The sequence below is a fragment of the Chlamydotis macqueenii genome, chromosome 6, assembly GCF_036417535.1.
Source record: "Chlamydotis macqueenii isolate bChlMac1 chromosome 6, bChlMac1.mat, whole genome shotgun sequence".
Lineage (NCBI taxonomy): Eukaryota > Metazoa > Chordata > Aves > Otidiformes > Otididae > Chlamydotis > Chlamydotis macqueenii.
The window spans coordinates 40,883,359-40,903,521 of NC_141561.1; the positions used below are offsets into that span (position 1 = coordinate 40,883,359).

The following is a 20,163-nucleotide window of genomic DNA, read 5'->3' on the forward strand; positions in this document are numbered from 1 at the left end:
TGCAAGCTCTTCGTCAGAAGAGACTTTAATTGGGAGAGACCAGGCCTGTAGAATGAAGTAGAGTGTAAAAATTGGCCTTTCCGCCCAGTGCATGCTTACACATCTCCCCGCGTTCCCACCCGTCTGCAGGCTGCTTTGAATGAAGACAGGGCAACTGGAAACCAGGAACACGTGGAGAAGGCAGTCATCCCCTCTGACAACAAAGCTGAATGCAAACCCTGAGAAAAAAAGTCTGGCCAGGCCAGGCTGGGAGAGATCTTACTCCAGATGTCAGCCCCAAACCGCCAGCAAAGTCTGAGGCTTTCAAAGAAGCGTTTGCGTTTCTCTGCAGCTTGCTTCTTCAGCTCTCCATCACCTCCCAGATCTAAGGCACTCAGAAGAACTGGGATACGGCAGGGCACGCTCAGCTCACGGCAGACGCGGGAATGTCACAGTGGAGTGAAACGCCTCTCCTCCAGCTGCTGGACCCCATTTACCTCTCTGAACTCCTGGTGTCAGAATAAAAAGATGACAGGAACCGAAACACACCTCATCTTTTCCAGAGAAAATAGTTTTGCATAAACACAGACACCTTCACAGCTGGACAAAAGGCAAACAACTTCTGCAAAAGCTGCCCTCAGTGCCCGGGCCACGTGGGAGAGAGGAAAGAACCACGCAAGGTTGTCAAACGGGCACAGGATGGACAGAGAGAAAGTGGCATCCTAGGCAGAGAGGGAGGCCAAGGAACCAGAGAGAAGAAGCCAGCTAAAGATGCACCAGCATAGTCACCTACTCATCCCAGTTAGAGAAGGACAGACAAGACAGAGAGGAGAGGGAGCTCCACAACCCTCCAAGCAGCCCACAGGAGCAGGCCCCACCCGCACTTCCCCCTACACCACCACCTCAAACTGGTCAAGGAACAACTGCTCTCCCTGCACCACGCTCTGAGGAGAACAGGCTTTCCAGGTCTCTTCCGCTGATCCTCTCTTAAACAGTGCGGGGCTGTGCTGACACGGGGACCCACAAGCCAACGTCACCGCCTCTTCTTTTTCACTTTTCCAGCAACAAGCCATCTCTCAACCTCACATACCCTTCTGGGCCAGCTCCACATCTGACAGCTTCAAAATTAGCAGAGTGCACTCCAGCTCACCTAGCTTTGGCGCTCGCGCTCTGTCAAGACAAAAGTTGGGTCCCCCAGTTCAAGCACAAAGCCAAAATGTGAAAGGCCAAGTGGAGAGAGGAACAGAGGCAGGTCAAATGTTTTACCCGGAAACATCTTACGCAGAGACCTTCGACCAAGCTGCAATGCCACGGAAGCAGAGCCATCGAGTGGCATGCTGGCTTTCTAGCTTTCTACACCTCCAAAAGCAGAGGGAGCCAGGGCCTAAGGAAGAGAGAGCCAAAACCTGTGGCTGCCAGCTGGGCTTGGTAACCCCGCAGAGTGCCTCCTGCCAGGTCCAAGCCCTGCAACGGCCCCCTGGTTTCACACATGCCTTTTAAGCCCGCACTGAAGTCTTCCTGGCTGTCCCTAAAGTGTCACAGCACAAGGCCAGATTACAGCACAAAACAGCAGCAATCTTAGATAATGTAGGGCCTAGTGTGACAGGACAAGGGGTAACGGTTTCAAAATAGAGGGAGGTAGATTCAGATTGGATATTAGGAAAACATTTTTTACGCTGAGGGTTGTAGAGCACTGGCCCAGGTTGCCCAGCGAGGCGGTGGATGCCCCATCCCTGAAACATTCCAGGCCGGGTTGGCCGGGGCTCTGAGCAACCTGATCTGGTTGGAGATGTCCCTGCTCCTGGCAGGGGGTTTGGACTGGATGGGCTTTGAAGGTCCCTTCCCACCCAAACCATCCTGTGATTCTATGATTCTATGAATGTGAAGCAATCTTGGGTAACGCAAGGCACGCGGGCACTCGAAAACACAGGGAGGACAAATACACCAGCTTTCTCCACTGTCACATAGCATCCTCGACAGGAAAAAAACATCTTCTTCAGCTGTGAAAAGCACAGGAGACAGAGAGAGCAAGCCTACCTACAGTCTGCCAACTTGACCTTCTCAGAGCTTGAAAAGGACGTGGGAGAGAAACACTTTTTTGTCTTGCTGTTAAATCTTAAAATAACAATGTGTAGGAGAATCCTACCCTCCTGCCCTGCGTGCTGAGCATGGGGGATGGGAGGGCTGGAGTCAAGTTGAATTTCCTGCTGAACAGGCTCTCAGCTGACCAGAGATCCCAGGCGACAAAGCATTCTGCCTAGAATCTCTGTTCTAACTCCGGGGTGTCTGCCATTGTGTGCACAGCCTCATTACACTTCAGTGAATTAACACCAAAAAACGAATTGATTTCCATAATGAAAAAGCCTCCAGACAGCTCCAGAGCGATACAAGAAAGGGCACAGCCGCTTGGGAAGCTTTAAAAAAAAAAAAAAAAAAAAAATTTAAAAATCACTTTTTGCCTCGTTGAACTGCAGCTTCGAGCCCTCAAACGAGGAGCTATTTTTAGGTGATCATCTGGAAAGCGCGAGGGAGCACAAAGCGCGAGGGTCAGCAGCACCCAGTGCAGGAAGGCAGCACACAGCCTCAAGAGAGGGTTAAACGTAGGCACCGCACATCTGCATCAGCAGCACTGCACAGGGACCGGCAGCACGGCTCTATTTATAAACCAGACATGTACAGCCGCAGCCTGCAATGAAAGGCTGGGATTGCAGGCTGTCAGCCTTCAACAACGCGCTGTCTAATTTAATTAGCGAGACGGCTACGTTCACATGCACACACACATGTCCTTTTCCCAGGAGAGCTGCAAACAGTGAGCTCAGTGTTTTGAAAACAATACATTTCACAAAGGTTTCTGCGCAGAGGGCGAGCATCTCCAGCAAACGTGTCCTCACACAACCTTCCCGTTCCCTCGCTCCGTGACCAAACGTGACCTGCTGCAGCTCACCCCGGCGTGGGTAACCACGAGCCCTTGGCTGGTTACTGGGTTTGCCTGTAGCCCTGGACGTGGAAAACAAAGTCACTGTAGCAGTGTTAATCTGCACGGAGAGGAGAAATGCATTTAGTTTGCAAACATGGCATTTGGGAGTCACGGGCACCTCCTGCGCCAGGAGAGATTGCTGCACCATCAGTTTCCATTTAGAGAGGCGGAACTCGGTGTCAGAGACAAAGCTCCGTCTGCCACCAAGCAGCTAGAGGGAGCACTTCCTTCTGAGACTGGCAAACAAAAGCCACTCAAAAAAAATATAATAAAATAAACCCGCTCACTCCCGCTAGTCCCAGGTGAGCTGGACTCTCCTGCCCAGCAATCCTTCAGACAGGGACGCAGCAGCTGCAAAGGACAGGAGGAGAGAAACGGCTGCAATCAAGCTGCCGTGGGTTGTTGACACGCAACAAGCAACTCGCTGACAAAAAACTGGGGTACAGACGGCAGCAAAGGCAGCCGCAGAGGAAGCCCGCAGATCGGGTCGCAGCCTGGGCTCTGCTGAACCCTCAGTCCCTGCGGGCCTTTGGCTGCAGTCCCACCTGCCCTTCTGCCACCCCCAACCCCAAACAGAAACCACTTTCAAAAGCCCCTGCGGGAACACGGGACACTGTGCTTGGGTTCTCCTGGCTTGTTCTGACAGCCACTGCAAATACAGGTCCTGGTGTCTCTGCTCACAACCTCACGTGGCACTCCGTCAAAATACAACAACAAACCTGTTCTGGAGGAAATGACGCTTCTGGAGTCCAAGTCGAGCTTCTTTACCAGAGTATCGGGGTCAATCTTCAGCCCAGAAAAGACACCAGAAGATGAGAAGTCCCAGTCCTTATCCAAAGGAAACAAAAAGCAGGAGTCAGTACAAACACCACCAGGCAACGCTTATTTAAATAATATATATATATATATATATATCAGACCCAGCACCAGCCAGACGGGAGCAGGGTGCAGGTGCCTCTCCAGAGCAGGCCACCCCATGGGCCTGGCCCTTCCCCACGGAAGGGGGTTTCACAAAGTCATGTTTCGGAGTGTTGTGTTCCTAACAGACTTCTCCCTGAACTCAACCTCGCCGCGCTCCAGGGAATTCGGGCAGGAGAGCTGCGATCGGCACCCTTCGGAAAAATCCAGGTTTATTACAGGTACGTAACGTTACAGACGAGCGACAAAGGAGGCGCCTAAATCCCAAATCAATGGGCATTAAGCAGACTCACTGACTACGGCCATGGCGCCGGGCCGCAGCCCCGAGCCCTCCCCGCCGCGCCGGAGCCGCCTGCACCATCCCCGCCCCCCCCCTCCGCCCACCCCCGCTACCTTTGCGGCCGCCGCGCTCCCGCCCCCCGCGGCGGGGACCGGGCCGGGGCCGGGGGGCGGCGGGGGGTGATCCCGGGCGGGCCAGGGCCGGGGGGCGGCGCGGTGGAGCCGCGGGCGTTTGGCTTTTCCCACCATGGCGGGCGGCGGGGCGGAAGGGGCCGGGCCGGCCTGCGCCGCGCCTCTCCCGTCCCCCCGCGCCGCCCCCGCCCAGGCCCGGGCCCGGCAGCGGCGGCTCCCGGCGCGGGCTCGGCGGGGTTGGGGTTGACCGTGGAAGCGGCAGCAGGCAGCTGTTAACTCTGAAGCCTAATGGTGGGGCGTTAAACGCCAACGTTCTGCCGCCGGTCGCTCTGATGGGCAGCCCCGGGGGTTTAATCGCCTTCAGGCTGGCAGCCTGCTGAAGGCGGCTCGGAGGGTGTGGGTTCGTTGTGCTCGGGTTAAACCCAGAAACTCTGCAACGCGGTTAAAAGCCTGGTGTAAGCCTCTGGAAGAGCCGAGGCCTCTGGGTGGCACCCACCAGCCACCCGGGTGCCGCGGTTGGATGGAAAACTGAACTCTGAAACTCCCTGCCAGAAATTATTTCTGTCGTTACAACAGCAGAAAATAGCTGACGAGCCCCCGTGGAGCCCGAACGCGTGTTTGACCGTGCAGGTAGAGACGCCCGGCAAAACAGGCTCAGCCCTTGCTGCGCGCAAGCGAGGGGGTAAAATGCGAAGCCCCTTCTCCTCCCCACCAAGGTGAATAAAAAGCTCCAGCCTCGAGAGCCACAGTGGTTTTGCTCTTAAAAAGCCCGGGCAGGCGCTCCGCGGCTAAGGCTTCTTCGTTTTCCAGCTGGCCTTCCTCTGCCCTCCCTGTCCCCCTCCCAGCTGTGACACTGGGGAGCAGCCCCGGGACCTGCGTTCCCCACCCTCGCTTCGGGGCTACCTCGAGTAGCATCTTGCCGCTGCTCTTTTGAAACCTCAAAAAATACCAAAAAAAAAAACCAAAACCCCAACACACAAAATACAACGACAGGTGTCGTGTTCGCCGTTAACCGGTTTCTAAAAGCAAGGCCACAGACCAAAGTTTGTTTTTCCTTTCCTGGACCGCGCTGGCGACCCTCCTCGTGGGTACGGAGGACATGGGGAGAGGGCCCTGGGAAGGTGATGCTGCTTGGAAGGATGCCACTTCCAGTCTAGGCACCTGCGCACAAACGAGCGTACCCCTGTACAAATACGAGAAGGCTGAAAATAAAAAATATCTCTGAGGATGGAGATCCCACAGCTGCCCCAAATCCCTGCTCCCGTTGTGCCACGTGTTTGACCTGAGTACGGCGGTGGCTGGGACGCACCGGGGAAAATTCAACGTTCGGCAGGAATAGAAAATAACACTAGGAAAACTTCAGTTTCTCTGCTGTAGGCTGTGTGAGCATCATTTAGCAGCAAAATGACATCTCTGGTCAGCAAAATCAGTGACTCTGGGGAGCAACCACTCCGAGAGTGGCCAGCCGGATGCCCTGCTCCCCACCCCGGCTGCTCAAGAGCATCCTGCAAAAACCACATCGGTCCCGCAGTCGGTGACGAGGGGAAACACAATCCCCTCCAGTAACAATAAAATTCAGCAGGGGAACTAGCAAAAATAAAGATGGTGAAAAGAAAATAGAAAAAGGAATGTTTAACAGCTGAAAATGCTTACAGTCGAGTTGGGGAGCGTACGTGCTACGACTGAGCACGTACGTGTCTTCAAAGGACGCGTCTCCTAAGACACATCCCTCTGCCTGCAGCAGGCTTTAACAGCAGCAAGGAGAAATAACGTGCAGAAACAAAAAGACAGCCTCTAAAAAATGGGTGTCGTTCCCAAACCGGGAAGTACCGAAGGTTAAACGCTCAGCCAAGTGAAATCCGCACTGAAGGAGGCGGGGGTTTTGCCGGCTGTGGGGCATAGCGAGCAGGAGAGGGTGGACACCAGCATCCTGCTGCCGCCTGCTCCGGGCCTGGGCCGCTTCTGCTTGCACGTCTTGTCCCGTGCGCGGTTGCGAAAGCACGGACACGGTGTAAGAGCAGCTACTCATTGGCGGGGAGCGGGGGACGTGTTAGGGCTCCCCTGGGAATTGCTAGGGACAGGGCTTTGCTCTGGATGTCCTCCCAAGGCCGAAGCTGCCAGAGAGTGTAAGGAACAGCTGGGGAGGAGCCGGGAGTACGCCAGCGAGCTTCGGTTTTGGGCTACCAGCTCCCACAGCTGCTCCAGCTCCGGAGGCTCCCAGCTCTCCCGCCCCCTTCCCTGGAGCTTTTGTCAGCGGGAGCAGAGCAGGTTGACAAACCCAGTGGAAGAGTCAGAAAGAGCCGCCCAGGAAGGGCCTTACGCCATACAAAAGGAAAGATTACCACAGCTCGTCTCACCCGAGCACACTTCCTTCCCCCAGGTCTGACACGGCAACACTGGCAGGAGGCCTCACCGGCTTTCCCACCTTCCTCTGCCGCAGGCTACCCAGGCCGTGCTCCGCGGCATCCAGCCGCAGCCGCCTGCGCTTTCTGAGCAAGCGGAGTCGGGCTCCATCCCGGCCGTACCCTGCGCCGGCCGGGCAACAGCCGCTCCTGCGCCCTCATCCCACTGCAAGCATCCCTACGGTGCTTTCTAGCTACACCCTGCGATGAAACCGGCCCAGAGCTCTGGTGTCGTCTTTAATAAAAACACTGACCCACGGAGGATCCGTCAGGGCTCAGAAATTTGCCGCTGGCGCCGCGATTCTCTCTGCTTGCTGCGAAAAATAAACGCGGCTCTGTAACTGTACGGCAGCAGGCGGCCGAACCGCGTCGGTGTCGTAACGCACTGCTGTCACGCAACGTTGGCGTGCTGGAAGGGGAACCCACAAAGCAATTAACAAAAGCTTCGCATTAATTATCTTTAAAAAACATCTATGGTCCTGTACATTTTCTATATGACTTTTTTTTTTTTTTCACGTTAGTGCCCTGAAGAGATTAAGAGAGAGTTGCCAGGAGCCAGTTCCTCTCTGCACTGGGAAATGCTGCTGTGGGTGCGTTGGGAGGAGTTTCTGCAGCCTGCACAAGAAAATTTGAAGGCTATTTGAAAAAAAAAAAACACACAGCCCTGAGCTGTGCTGCAGCGAGGACAGCGCGGGCATCCCCTGCCCGGGAAGGAGGCCTCGCGGCGCCAGCACCCAGCCCCGACACAAAAATTTCAGACCCCAACCCAGAGTCTGAGGGGAGCCAGCTCCCCATCTTCCCTGCACCCAGGGGCTCCCCACAGCTCCCAAAGGGACTGGTTTCCCCCACTACCAGCTTTACTGGCCCGCTGGGGGACTGGGCTGGCCCCCGGCGGTGCTGTGAAAGGTCAAAAGCGGGGCGAAAAGGGTGGGTTTTGGGCCGAGTCCCTTTCCCGGGTGCAGCAGGAGGGCTGCAGACCCCTCGGCGGAGAGGGGAGGTCAGCCCCAGCCTCTCAGGGCAGGGGGCTTTGGCAGGGTTTTGGCCAGCGCGAGTGGGGCCGGTTGGGTTTTGGTGGGGGGGGGAACACGCCCTCCCACAGCCACCGATGTGACTTCCTCCTTTCTGCCCCAGCCGTCTGTAAGAGAGAAGAAGGAAGGAAGGATTGGGGTGCGACACAAAGCTCCCGATGCCCGGCTGCTCTTCCCAGCCAAGCCTGAGAAGCTGAGACCTTCCTCACCCCAGCCAAGCCCGGGACGGAGGAGAGGGCTTGATGCCAGGCGAGTACAACATCTCTGTTGTCTTTACTTCTGTTTCTCCTTTCTGGAGGAGGGATGCAGCCGGGCGACGGGGCGGTTTCATAGCTCTGGTGTTTCCAAGGAATATTTTTTATAATTCCTGACCTAACCTCCCACCGCTTGAGTCCTTAGACGAGTTGTGTCCTTCCTGCATGCGGCATGGCCGTCGGTCTACGCAGCCCTTGCAAAGGCGCGGGGGAGAGCCAGCACTGGCTGCGTGCCCGCTCGGCAGCACCAGCCAAGCGTCGGGGCTGGGGGGGCTTCGCCAGCTCGCCACCCAGGACCCCTCGCTTCCTCGTGGGGTCCCGTATGAGCACCCGCCGCCGGCTGCGAGATGCAGCAGCTCGGAGGGGAAGTGGGAACTGGCACGGTGGGGGATGGCTGCCGGGGTGGGCTCGTCGCAGTGCCACCACCGGCACGCTGGCACAAGGACCTTCCTGGAGGGCCTGGGAGATGGAGGTGGGAGACGGAGGTGAGACCCTCGCTCTTCTCCTCCCTCTCTCTGCATGCTGTACATGTCAGATACTCTGCTGGCGACCGCCGAAAACGTGGCGGCAGGGACGGTGGCAGGGGCTGCGTCCAAGCTAACCCCGGGGGAGAGCAGGCCCTTCCCAAAAATCTCCATGGCTCTCAGATGCAGGCAAAATGGGGGGCACACACCCCAGGTGTCAGGGAAAGCAGCCTGGCGTCAGTTTTCAGTGCTTTCGCCAACGCCGCAGCCCCAGCTCCCAGGCAGGCGAAAAGCGAACACGTGAACAGTTGCAGAGGCGTTGTGCCCCGCAGCCGGTGCGGACGCCGTTCCGTGGCTTCTGCAAGGTGTGGGAAGGCTACAAACGGTGCGTTTTGCTGTCAAGGCTGTCACATCCTGCTTCACACGGTGGTTTTCGCATTTTTTCTCTCCTCATCTCGCTGCGGTTGCAGTTGCAAGTGATCTCAGCGTGCTGGGGAGCGCGGTGCAGGGTGATTTATTTTCTCAGAGAAGGACATAATTGAGTCGGCACGGGGCTGGAGGTGATGGGGCATCCACTCCCCCGTCCTTGCTGTACCCCGCTCTGCTCATTTCCCACCCGTGCGCGGGGTCTGGGGCCACCCAAGGGCGGGGGCAGGGAAAAGGCCCAGCGCTGCTGGGTGCAATACTCCGCGTCTCTGTCCCGAGGTGGTGCTGACGCGGCACCAGGGATGCTTGGGAGCGTGAAGGAGGCACCCAGGACCACCGAGGCACACGCGCTGATGCTTAGAGGCACCCCACTGTGGCAGGCGGATAGTGCAAACGTCCCGGGAGCCCCCCAGGATACTGGGCAGGAGAGCGCGTCCTCCATTCTGCAAGAGAACAGGTGTTTCGCAATGCGCTGGAACGGGGTTCCGGCTAACCGACTGCAGGGCCCGTCTCTGCTGTTCAACGCTTGTCTTATTTATAGCAACGAGGTCACCGCTAGCACCAACACTTCCCCTTCGGCCCTATTTATAAATCCCACCTCAGCCCCATCCCACCAACGCTCCCCAGTGTGCCCAGTGCCCTGAGGAGCTGGCGCGCCCAGCTCTGCTCCCTGCCCGCAGGCAGGACAGCACCCAGCCCTTCCCTCCTGCACCTTCCCCAAGGCCACCTTGGCATCTTCTGGCTTGGGGACCCTTCAGAAGCATCTTGCCCTGCCCAAGCCGTGCCAGGTATGCACCATGCAGCGAGCAGGAGATGCTTCGTAGATGCTCCAGGCATCTTCTGCCGAGGGCTCCTGGTGAAGCAGAGCCACCCAAGGCGTCTGATGAGAACAGAGCTCCGGGCCAAGGAGGACCCTGACCTTGGGGCGCAGCCGTCTCCCCTCGGTGCTGCCACGCAGCCCTGGCCGGGGAGCAGAGCCTGGTGGGACGCTCGGCTGCGGCACCCCACTCCCCACCCCAGGATGAAGGTGGTTGTAAAGCTCTGCCGTTCTGCTCCTCCATGCCAGGGCGGGAGGTTGGACTGGGCGCGTCACTCCGCTTGCCTTTATTTAGGAAAAAGAGGACAAGAAACCAAACATCTCGGGCAGAGCACACCCAGGATAAGAACGCCCGGGGCTGGCGGTGGCAGTGCAGAGGAATCACCAAGGGGGCTGGAGAAAAGGCCACTGAGGCCCACGTCTGGGCCCTGCCGCTGCGGAGAGTCAGCCCCCAAACCTGCCTTCCCCTCCTCCGAATGCTGTCAGGAGGAGACAAAAGCAGAAGCCCCATTTGTTCTCCTTGAAAGCCACCTTACGTCACATGCGCGCTCTTCCACCCACGTACCAGTGAATAATTTCCCTCTGCAGCAGACGAAAAGGAGCGGTGAGCTTTCTTCTGCCGCTCTCCCCTGGTACCAGGCTGTGCTCGACGTTCCTCCGTCGGGGGAAAGAAACAGCTTTGGGGATTAGAAAGGCATCCAAATCCAGCCCGCGCAATGAACCCAACCCTACAAAACTCAGCAGCAGCCAGAGCTGGGTGTGTGTTGAAGTTCCCGCTTTTTTTCCCGGGGTTTGGGAGCCTTTTAAAATCAGATTTTCATTGGAAACTTGCTCTGTCTTACGAGACAAGCCTGTAAGCAGCAATCTCTAACCTCCAGCGAGGATGAGGAGCTCGCAGAGCCTCCGTCCACCCCGCCGCCGCCCCGCGCCTGGGCGTGGCGGCAGGACTTAGGCACTGGGAAACACTGGGCGGGTGGGATGGCAGGAGCTCGTCCGGCCGTGGCGTGGTCCTCACGGCCTGCGTGGGAAGTCTTGACTTGTAGAAGAGCTGGAGCCTAACTAGGCACGTCTGGGGTGTCGATCAGCTGAGCGCTACAGGAAACGAGAGCGGGAGTGGCTCTCCCCTCCTGCCGGCAGCCGCGGCTTTGGCTGGGGAAGAGCCTGTTTCCCTGGCCCCGTTTTTTTGGGCGGCTGGCAGAAATAGGAGCTGATGCTATTTTCAGCGTCCCCAGGGCATGACTCGTTAACTGGACATGTGCAGGTGGTGATCAGTAACGAAGGAAGAGTGTGAATACAGCTCAGAGTGCAGCAAATGGTGTCGCTCAGACTATGGCCTTGCTCGTAGAGGACGTCTCAGGTTGGGCTGGCACGGGTCACCGGCCGTGTCCCGGGTACAGGCTGCCACTGCCCAAAGCAGTGATCAAAGCCATTTCCCAGCAAGGTGCTCTCAGGAGGCTCCAACAGGGATCTGCCTTGTTAAGACCTTTTTGGTTTTTTATACTTTAAGAGTTTTTACCTGTTTTCTGCAAGCTCAAAGAGTGCTGGCAGAATTTGGGGGTGACAAAAATGTGTTGGGCCAGCTAAGCACGGCACGCGCGGATCACACAGGCTGGGACATTGCAGCTGTGACCGTCAACGATGCCCTTAAAAACTCACCAAGGTGGCTGTGGTGGTCGAGCAGGACTTGCGGAGGAAGTTTTTATGAAGAAGGGCTCTGCCCACCCAGCACAGGGTGGTTTTGGGCCAGGCGCGGCGGGGTGAGCTCTGTCACCGTCCGGGTTTGACCGGGTGACTGCGGCGGCGTTTCCTGTGCAGCCGTGCGGTGGCAAGGCTGCTGGAGCAAGGCGGGGGTTCCCACAGCTGCAGACCTTCGCATCCAGGTGACCTCTGCCGTAAGCAATGGTGGCAGCCTTAGCGGTCCTGCAGCCGGACACTAAGCCTCACCGTGCCAATGTCACTGAAATGACACCCGTCGACCTACCCAGACCTTCTCTCAGCCCTCAGCAGGACACCAGACCTTCTTTCACGGCAGAGCAGCGTCATCCCTGGCTTGTCTGTTGTCTCACCGAGGCTGACGAGCTAAGGACATCCTGACATCTCAGAAGGGGCTCTGAGCAGCCCTCACGCTAACCTGGCCCCTGTGCCTTTTTGAAGGTTTCCCTTTTTTTCTCATTTTCCGTTTGAGCGGAAGGTGGAATTTGGAGGTGACATCCGGCAGGTGGACAGGAGGGGGTGATGGCGCTGCGCAAAGCGGGCAGAGCCAGGGAGTGGTTGTTTTCTCGCTCGGGGCAGCGTCAGAGCTATTTCAAAACCAATGACCTGTTTTTTGGCTGCTGTGTCTAACATTGCTAAAAAGGACAACGTTTGTTGCTCCTTCTTGCTGTCTCATTCCTTTTTCCTCTTTGACCAGATGCCTCTTCTCGCACTTCCCCATGCGCCTCCCTGTTGCAAGGCCATGACTCCGTTGGGTTTTGCTGGGGGGAAGGCATTGTGAGAAATGAGGGCGTTAATGAACATGATCTCCTTGACATCGCAGGAAGAACACTGAAAAATCCCTCCCTGAGAGCGATTTAGCCAGCTTTCCGGACAGCATACATTTTTGGGATCAGGAGATGGGCGTTGGGGCAAGAAGCGAGCAGTGCGAGCAGCTAGAACAAGCACCGTGTGAACGCGCTTGTGAAGGACAGGGTCTCTAGCAGGCTCTGAAATGCTGGCGTAACTGAGGATAGCAAGGTGATGTGCTGGGAGTCCTTCCCTGCGCACCGGTGGGAAACGTGCAGCCACTGCCCCAGCGCCGGGGTCAGAGCCCCCACCCAACAGCATCACGTCCTGGCCCCGCTCCCCACGCAGGTCTGACTCCAACACCCGTCCTTCCTCGCCCCGTGCATTGTGCGAGAGCCAGCCTGAGGGCTGCCACACCAGCAGGCACGACGTCCCCAGCCAGCCTCTCCGCTTCTCTCAGCGAGCGGGCCGCGGCCCTCCTGGGATGTCGCTCAGCCGTGCCGTGGTGTTGGACAGCCTCGCTTGTTGGAAGGGTCACGCTCCCTCTGCCCGCAGTGGGACGGCTGCGGGACGGCCACGTTCCCCGCCCCGGGGCCACTGTTCCCTGCGGCCACTTTCTCTGGGGTTCGAGGGCTCCCATCCCGGCGGCTGCCACGCACCGAGCGGTCACAGCGATGCTTTTTGTCTTGCAGAAAATGTCATGTGAGTGCTGCCTCCGGCTGCTGGCGGTCACCTGGGTGCTGCTGCTGGCGATGACAGGTGAGCCCGAGCGGCCTTTCCTCGCTGCCTTTCTTCCGGTGCCTTACGTGGGCAGCGAAATAGAGGGGGGGAACCCAAATGCTGCCCAACAGCAGCGGGAGCGTGGCACGGAGAGGTGCGCCAGGGCCAGATCCTGCATTTCCCAGGGTCTGGAGTTAACTCAAGATGAGGGACAGCGAGGTGGGGGAGGACCCTGCCAGCACCCCCGGCCTGTTTTATCGGCAGGGTGGGCTCAGGACAGCGTGGGTGCCTGGTGCTGGGTGTCAGAGCACCCCGTGGCTGCCGCTGCTGCAGACCAGCCTCCCCGAAGTGCCCCCCACGCCGACTCTGTCTTCTCGCCGTTTCAGCCTTTGCCATGGAGTGCCCCAAGATCAACGTGGGGACGTGCAAGGACTGCATCCAGTCCGGTCCTGGCTGCGCCTGGTGCAAGGAGCCGGTAGGTCCACATAGCCTCTCGTGCCGTCAGCCCCCAGACATCCGCGAGCAGGCAGCAGGGTGGTCACCGCGGGGGGAGGAGGCTGTATCGTGGGAGTGTTTCCTGTCCTGTGGTGGATGGGGCCAGGAGGGATCTGACAGATGGGACCCTTCAGCCCTCCTTTCTCCATCAATACCCTGGAGACGTGCTTTGGGAGCTTGGTCATCCCAGCTCCTCTGATTTTTTCCCCGCTGATGTTGCGACGCGCAGAGTTTCACCAAAGCCGGTGAGCCGGACTCCGTCCGCTGCGACACCATTGAGCAGCTGCAGCAGAAGGGATGCCCGCCCAGCAAGATTGAGTTTCCAGTGAATGACATTACAAGGACAAAGGACAGTCCCTTGAGCAATGCCACCCAGCTAACTCCCCAGGAGGTGCACCTGAAACTGAGGATAGGTACGGTCTGCCTGACGTTCCCAACGCCCTTCTGCTTGTCCCTGGGCTCAACTTGGGGCAGGGCTGCCCTCCAAGCTGAGCCGGGATACAGCAGCACGTTGCAGCCCGTATTTCCTCCCCTTTTCTTCAGAAGGAGAGGAGGATCTCAGTGGGGGTGGGTGATGGGGCGAGATGTGAGCCAGCAGCTGACCCCTGCGTTCCCGTCCTGTAGGCCAGCCCGCTGTATTTGAGGTGAAGTTTCGCCGTGCCATGGGGTACCCCATTGACCTCTACTACCTCATGGACCTCTCCTACTCCATGCTGGATGACCTGGAGAAAGTGAAGAAGCTGGGAGGGGAGCTGCTCAGGGCGCTTGAGAGCACCACCCCTTCTCGCCGCATAGGTGAGCCTGTCTCCAGCGCGGGATCCCGGCACAGCGCTTTGCTGCCGGGAGGAGATGCGGGACTGGAGCAGGATGTGGGCAGCGGGCAGCGTGACCACTGTCTGCCAGGCTGGAGAGTGTGCCGTGGCGTGGGACATGGACCAGCTGGTTGTCCATGCCCTGTGGCATGGGGACACCCACCGGTCCCTGCCCCCGACTCTGTGGTCCTGCTGCCCTAGGGTTTGGCTCCTTCGTGGACAAGACGGTGCTGCCCTTTGTCAACACGCACCCTGAGAAGCTGCAGAACCCCTGCCCCAACAAGGACAAGCAATGCCAGCCTCCCTTTGCCTTTAAACACATCCTCTCGCTGACCGACAATGCCAAGAAGTTCGAGAGCGAAGTGGGGAAGCAGTTCATCTCCGGGAACTTGGATGCCCCGGAGGGGGGGCTGGACGCCATGATGCAGGCGGCAGTGTGTGGGGTGAGTCCCCGCGTCCGCCCCGCTGCCGGCAGCTGTGGGTGGGCGCGAGGGTTGCGACCCGCGTTCATGCGCCGTCCCTCAGAAGATGGCTCTGCCCCTCTCCAGGTGGGCTCTGGAAGCCCATCGTGTCCAAGTCCCGATTCAGCAGCAGGACAGGTTACTCCAGAGCTTCCTGACCCCGATCTGCTGTGGTTCACCTCCCCGCTGCTCCCTGCCCACACGAGACTTTGGCCGGGGTCATACCGTGCCCGCTGGCACCGTCCTCCCAGCCCCGCTCAGGGACAGGTCTCCGTGCTGCTTGCAGGACTTGATCGGCTGGCGCAACGTGACCCGCTTGCTGGTGTATGCTACCGATGACGGCTTCCACTTCGCCGGCGACGGCAAGCTCGGGGCCATCCTGACCCCCAACGATGGCCAGTGCCACTTGGAGGACAACATGTACAAAAAGAGCAATGAGTTTGTAAGTACCCGAGGGCTGCTCAGTGGCTCTACACCCTCAGCCTCGCTCCCCCGAGCGGGGAAAAAAATGTCACGTAAGAAGCTTGTTGCTGAGAGATCACCAGGTCATCATAATTTGGGCTGCAAAACCCAAACTGTCCACCCATCTGCTGGTGGGGGAGATTGCGCTGAGCACAGCATCCCTCTCCCCACGCAGGACTACCCATCTGTCGGCCAGCTGGTCCAGAAACTTGCTGAAAACAACATTCAGCCCATTTTTGCTGTCACCAGTAAGATGGTGGATGTTTACAAGGTAAGGAGACCCCAGATGGCCCGGGTGCCTCCTGTCCCCACCCAGGAGGGCAGAAACCGCTGTGCGTGTCCTCCTGCCGCCGCCCCCTGCTCTTCTGCCCCACGGCAGGGACCGCTCACCTCTTTGCTCTCTACTGGCAGAAACTCAGCGAGATGATCCCGAAGTCAGCAGTGGGAGAGCTGAACGAGGACTCTAGCAACATCATTGAACTCATCCAGGAGGCCTACAACGTAAGTGCTGGGGGAGGCTGTGTTTCGCCTGTCTGGCAGGGCTCAGAGCAAGGAAAGGTTCCCCTCGTGTGTCCTCACCATTAGAGAGCAGCTGGGAGCAGGGCTCTGAGTGCAGGACACGGTGAGTCCCTCTGCCCGCAGCAAACAAGAGGTTCCCGCCCCTCCAGTGCTGCCACCTGCCTTTCCAGCACCACCCCGGCCAGCTGAGACCCCAGCCTGGGGTGCTCCCTGCCCCTGTCCTCTGGACTGAGGGGAAGCTCTGACCAGCGACCCCACAGCCCCTTGCTTTGGTCTCCTCCTGGACTGATGGCACTTCCTCCACCATTTCCCCACAGAACCTCTCCTCACGGATCATCCTGGACCACTCCACGCTGCCGGACGTCCTGGATGTCAAATACGACTCCATGTGCACTAAGGACAAGGTTGCTTTAGACGAAGCGAAAGGGCAGTGCGACAACGTCAAGATCAACGATGAGGTACGTTCCCCCGAACTGGGAACGCAGCTCGCAAGGTTCCTGATGCCCATCCCGTTTAACAGCAGGAACCCAGCACGTTTTTTTCAGCCTTTCTGGTTACATTAATTTAATGCCAAGAGCATCCAAAGCGCTGTGGGATGTGGAGTGGGGGATCCTCCGTTGTGTTGGGTGTTCATGTGCTCAGCCTGCGGTCGTTACTGCCTTCCGACTGCTGAAGCTACCTGACGGCCTCTGGCCCTGCCCTTTCTCATTCTGCACTTCCTAGGTCACCTTCAAAGTGAAGGTCACGGCCAAGGAGTGCATCAAAAGCCAGTCCTTCACCATCCGCCCGCTGGGCTTCACGGACACCCTCACCGTCCACCTGGACAGCAACTGCGACTGCAACTGCGACGAGCAGCCCGACCCAACCGCCTGCAACGGGAAAGGCAGGATTGTCTGTGGGATCTGCAGGTGCGTGCTGTCCCCCCAAAAACACCATTTCAAACGCTGCTGGAGCCGGGGAGCTGCTGAGAGAGGGCCGTTGGGCCAAGCTGCGTGGTGCGCTTTGTTCTTCCACGCATCTCTGTGCCTGGAGAACGTGGGGCCGGGGGACGGCTCAGTGGAGGGGTGTGCTCGTGGTGATGAGGCGTGGCCTGGCTCTGCAGCTCTGCACCAATTTTCTTGTTCAGAGGGGTGGTTTACGTTCATGGAGGCAGGGGACACAATGAGCTCCCTCTTCTGTTGGTGGAGTCACTGCTGCCCTACTAAGGGCACCCGCCCACCCAGCCATCCATCCAGCTACCCAACCATCTGCCAACCCACCCACTGAGCAGTCACAGGTTCCTGTAGAAATCTCTCAAAATCCCACTTCCGGGCTGCAGTTCCTGCTGGTCTGTAAGGGCAGTCGTTGCTCCGTGGCTCCTGGGTGACAGGGCGAGGAAAAGATTGGGTTTCCTCTGGAAACGCTCAGATCTCCTCGGCAAGGGTTTGGAAACCGTAACTATAACAATAATTTCCGGGCAACTGTTTGGTGGTGTAAGTATGACTGGGGGAAAAGCAGCGCGTCTGTGGTTTCCTTACAGTCAGCTGCCCTGCTCCAGCACGGAGTTAGCATCAACAGGCCGTGGTCGGTTTTCGGTGAGGCTGTCCCAGATCTGCTCCCCTGAGGCTGAGGTCTGGGTCCCCCCCGCCGTGCCCCACGGCATTTCTTGTGGTCGCTGACCCAGGCTCTCTCCTCTCCTTTGACGGCAGCTGCGATTCGGGCTACATAGGGAAGAACTGCGAGTGCGACACCAAAGGCAAGACCAGCAAGGAGCTGGAGGGCAGCTGCCGGAAGGACAACAGCTCAGTCATCTGCTCAGGGCTGGGGGACTGCGTGTGCGGGCAGTGCATCTGCCACGCCAGTGACATACCTGACAAGCAGATCTACGGCACCTTCTGCGAGTGCGACAACATGAACTGCGAGTTTCACAACGGCTCCCTTTGTGGTGGCAAAGGTGATGGATCCGCCTGATGGGTTCTCCATGGCGGCACTGTGTAGAGAGGTTAAATCCCCAGAGAGGTGCTGCCTTTCCCTGCCAAAATCCATGGGTGGGTTCGGGGGTCCCGGGTCCCACTGCACCAGCCTGCACCGTTCCATGGAGGGTGGGATGGAGAGCGCAGGGTGGGGGGGGGCCACGCTCTCCAAGCACGGGCAGAAGGAGGGCGATCTGGGTCTCTGTAGCATTCTGGTCTGAAACGTCTTCTCCTGCAGACCGCGGGAGCTGCGACTGCGGGGTGTGCAAGTGCACGCTCGGCTACCAGGGCAGCGCCTGCCAGTGCAAGAAGTCGACGGACGGCTGCTTGAACATCCGCGGCAACGAGTGCAGCCACCGCGGGACCTGCCACTGCAACCGCTGCCAGTGCCGGGGAGGATACCAGCCCCCCTTCTGTCAGGAGTGCCCCGCCTGTCTCTCGCCCTGTGGCAGATACGTGTGAGTGACGTGCGCGGAGGTGGCACGGGGGGCGGCGGGGATCCCCCCTCATCTCCCGGGTAGATGCAGGCCAGCCCTCCCTGGGCAGAGAGCCCAGCCGCGGCCAAAACCAGGTGAGAGGCCCTCTCCCTCTGCAGAGCTGAGCTGTGGTCACCTGTTTTGCAGTTCCTGCGTGGAGTGCAAGGCCTTCCTGAGTGGCCCCTTCGAGAAGAACTGCTCCCAGGCCTGCCCCAACATCCAGGTGGCCGAGAAGTTGACGAGGGTGAGCAGGCAGTGCAAGGAGAAGGACTCCCAAAACTGCTGGATCTCTTTCCGCATGCTCCAGGAGGATGGCGAGGAGATATACACCATAGCCGTCGATCCTGAAAAAGGTACCCCAGCTCTGTCCTCCTGCCCCTCTGCAGGCAGGCTGCCGGCTCTGCCACGGCAGCCCCACCGCCTTGCCGGGGGCTGCTGCCGGACACCGTCTGTCTGCTCCACAGAGTGCCCAGAGCCTCCCAACGTTGCGCTGATCGTGGGAGGCACGGTCGCCGGCGTGGCTCTCATTGGCCTCCTGCTCCTGCTGATCTGGCGACTCTTGACGGAGCTGTTTGACCGCCGGGAATACCACCGGTTCGAGAAGGAGAAGTCCAAGGCCAAGTGGAACGATGTAAGAGAGCCCATCTGCGGCGGTGGGGTGTGGTTTCGCAGGCTGGCTGGATTTTGCAGGTTTTTCTGGCAACGCTGTCCATGCTGTCGATGTTGGGAGGGGTGGGGTGGGTAACGCTCTGCTGAAAATCCAATACAGCACAGCAGCGCGGGCCTCTCACCTCTCTCCCTCCAGGCTGATAACCCCCTCTTCAAGAGTGCCACCACCACGGTGGTGAACCCCAGGTTTAACGGGGAATGAAGCGGAGCAACGCCCAGCAGCGCTAGGACCCACCGTTAAATAAGGAAACGCCAAGCTACGGAAATCTCAAACTAAGGCTCCCACCTCCTCTTCTTTATCCTGTTGGTCTGTTCCCTTCTTCCAAGAGGCCACTGGCACGTCAGGCGCTGGCTGAGGGGCTGCACCACGCCTGTCCCCTGCTGCAGGTGGGGTTACTGGAGCTGGGAGAAGGGAAGAGCTACAGCTTTGCAGAGCAGGACTCACCCGTGGCCACCTGCAAGGGCTCCCGTATCCATCACCGACTGTCTCAGCTCTTGATGCCAACTTTGCCTTCTGGCAGGAGCTTCGGACACCGAGCCCCAAAACCAGCTGAGTGCACAGAGTGCTTCCAGCTTTGATGCGGAGCTGGGATTTCGGAGCTGCCATTTCCCTTCTGCTGTAGCAGGACCTGCTCCCAGGCTGCTCCACGCCTGCCCCTGCTGCACTGGTCTCCACCGCTCTGTTTGCACTGGTCTCTAAAGAGACACTCGCTGTCGGGTTAGACGCGGAGGGTCCTCCAGGCTGGCGGTCTGCTCTGGAGGCTGCAGTGAGGGGATGGGCCCTAGGGGCTCCTGAGCACCCGCACCGGGAGATGAAGAGCAGCCAGGAACATGCACTGAACCTTTTTTCCAAATCCTGGTGTCGCTCCCCTCTCAGACCTACCTCGGGCAAGGTTCTACTCAGGCTCCTGCACGCTTGGCTTCCCTCCGCCAGGCCTTGAGCCCTCTGCGTGCAAGGAGGCAAAGGAGCAGCTGGTTGGACTATGAGACATCGGCACTGAGCACGTGAAACATTGCGTACTGCTCCGAACTCGGCCACGGCTTCTTCCACCACCCCGGGGCAAGATCTCATCCCTGCTCTGCCCGCGCCCCAGACGTGCCAGGGGCCAGGCGTGCAAAGGCTCAGCAGCACCCGGAGCGTCTCCAGCTCAGCACTTTTCAAAACAATGCCCAGCAGCTAATTTGGTCTTACGTCGTGGGGTCATTCCTGAAAACAGCAGTACAATTCCATATTGGCTTTCGGTTTGGGAATAATTTGGATATGGCTGTATTATGTCACGCCTTCATTTGCTCTCTGAAGAGGTTTAACCTTAATAAAAATTAATATATAAAGTGAATACATCTGTCCTGCTGAGAATCGGGTGCAAGGGCAGCAGACCTTGCTGACGGTGCAGCACGTGCAGTGCGAATACGATCACA

The 20,163-nt window shown here is 58.5% G+C and overlaps 2 protein-coding genes and 1 long non-coding RNA gene across 3 annotated transcripts in view; 1 reads left to right on the forward strand and 2 right to left on the reverse strand.

Moving 5' to 3' along the window:
• The window catches only part of SLX9 (SLX9 ribosome biogenesis factor), a 46,921-nt gene extending 42,514 nt beyond the window's left edge, over window positions 1-4,407 (reverse strand). Inside the window, exons 1-2 of the mRNA XM_086751500.1 lie at window positions 4,268-4,407; window positions 3,676-3,784 (exon numbers count right to left, since the gene is read on the reverse strand). Of these exons, the coding sequence (XP_086607626.1) occupies window positions 3,676-3,784; window positions 4,268-4,402 (244 nt within the window). The 5' untranslated portion in view covers window positions 4,403-4,407. The remainder of the gene's footprint in view (window positions 1-3,675; window positions 3,785-4,267) is intronic.
• A 3,441-nt stretch (window positions 4,408-7,848) lies between these two features.
• ITGB2 (integrin subunit beta 2) lies at window positions 7,849-20,081 on the forward strand. The gene is made up of 16 exons (XM_086750923.1): window positions 7,849-7,964; window positions 12,871-12,937; window positions 13,285-13,373; window positions 13,623-13,806; window positions 14,018-14,188; window positions 14,407-14,648; window positions 14,953-15,108; window positions 15,304-15,399; window positions 15,540-15,629; window positions 15,965-16,105; window positions 16,371-16,555; window positions 17,336-17,580; window positions 17,838-18,057; window positions 18,223-18,428; window positions 18,540-18,706; window positions 18,881-20,081. Exons 2-16 carry the CDS (start codon window positions 12,874-12,876, stop codon window positions 18,944-18,946), a joined length of 2,322 nt encoding a protein of 773 aa, XP_086607049.1. The 5' UTR covers window positions 7,849-7,964; window positions 12,871-12,873; the 3' UTR covers window positions 18,947-20,081.
• LOC147600273 (uncharacterized) lies at window positions 9,884-10,332 on the reverse strand. The gene is made up of 2 exons (XR_015258876.1): window positions 10,242-10,332; window positions 9,884-10,155 (listed from the first exon to the last, which is right to left on the reverse strand). It is a non-coding gene; the product is annotated as an uncharacterized LOC147600273 (long non-coding RNA).
• Window positions 20,082-20,163: the final 82 nt, after the last annotated feature.

What these genes read in the sequence shown, in the direction of transcription:
- ITGB2 (XM_086750923.1), top strand. Translation starts at nt 12,874, where the DNA reads ATGTCATGTGAGTGCTGCCTCCGGCTGCTGGCGGTCACCTGGGTGCTG. An exon ending in GCACCTGAAACTGAGGATAG is followed by an intron (nt 13,807 to 14,017) that starts GTACGGTCTGCC and finishes CCCGTCCTGTAG; the next exon opens with GCCAGCCCGCTGTATTTGAG. An exon ending in CTCCCTTTGTGGTGGCAAAG is followed by an intron (nt 17,581 to 17,837) that starts GTGATGGATCCG and finishes CTTCTCCTGCAG; the next exon opens with ACCGCGGGAGCTGCGACTGC.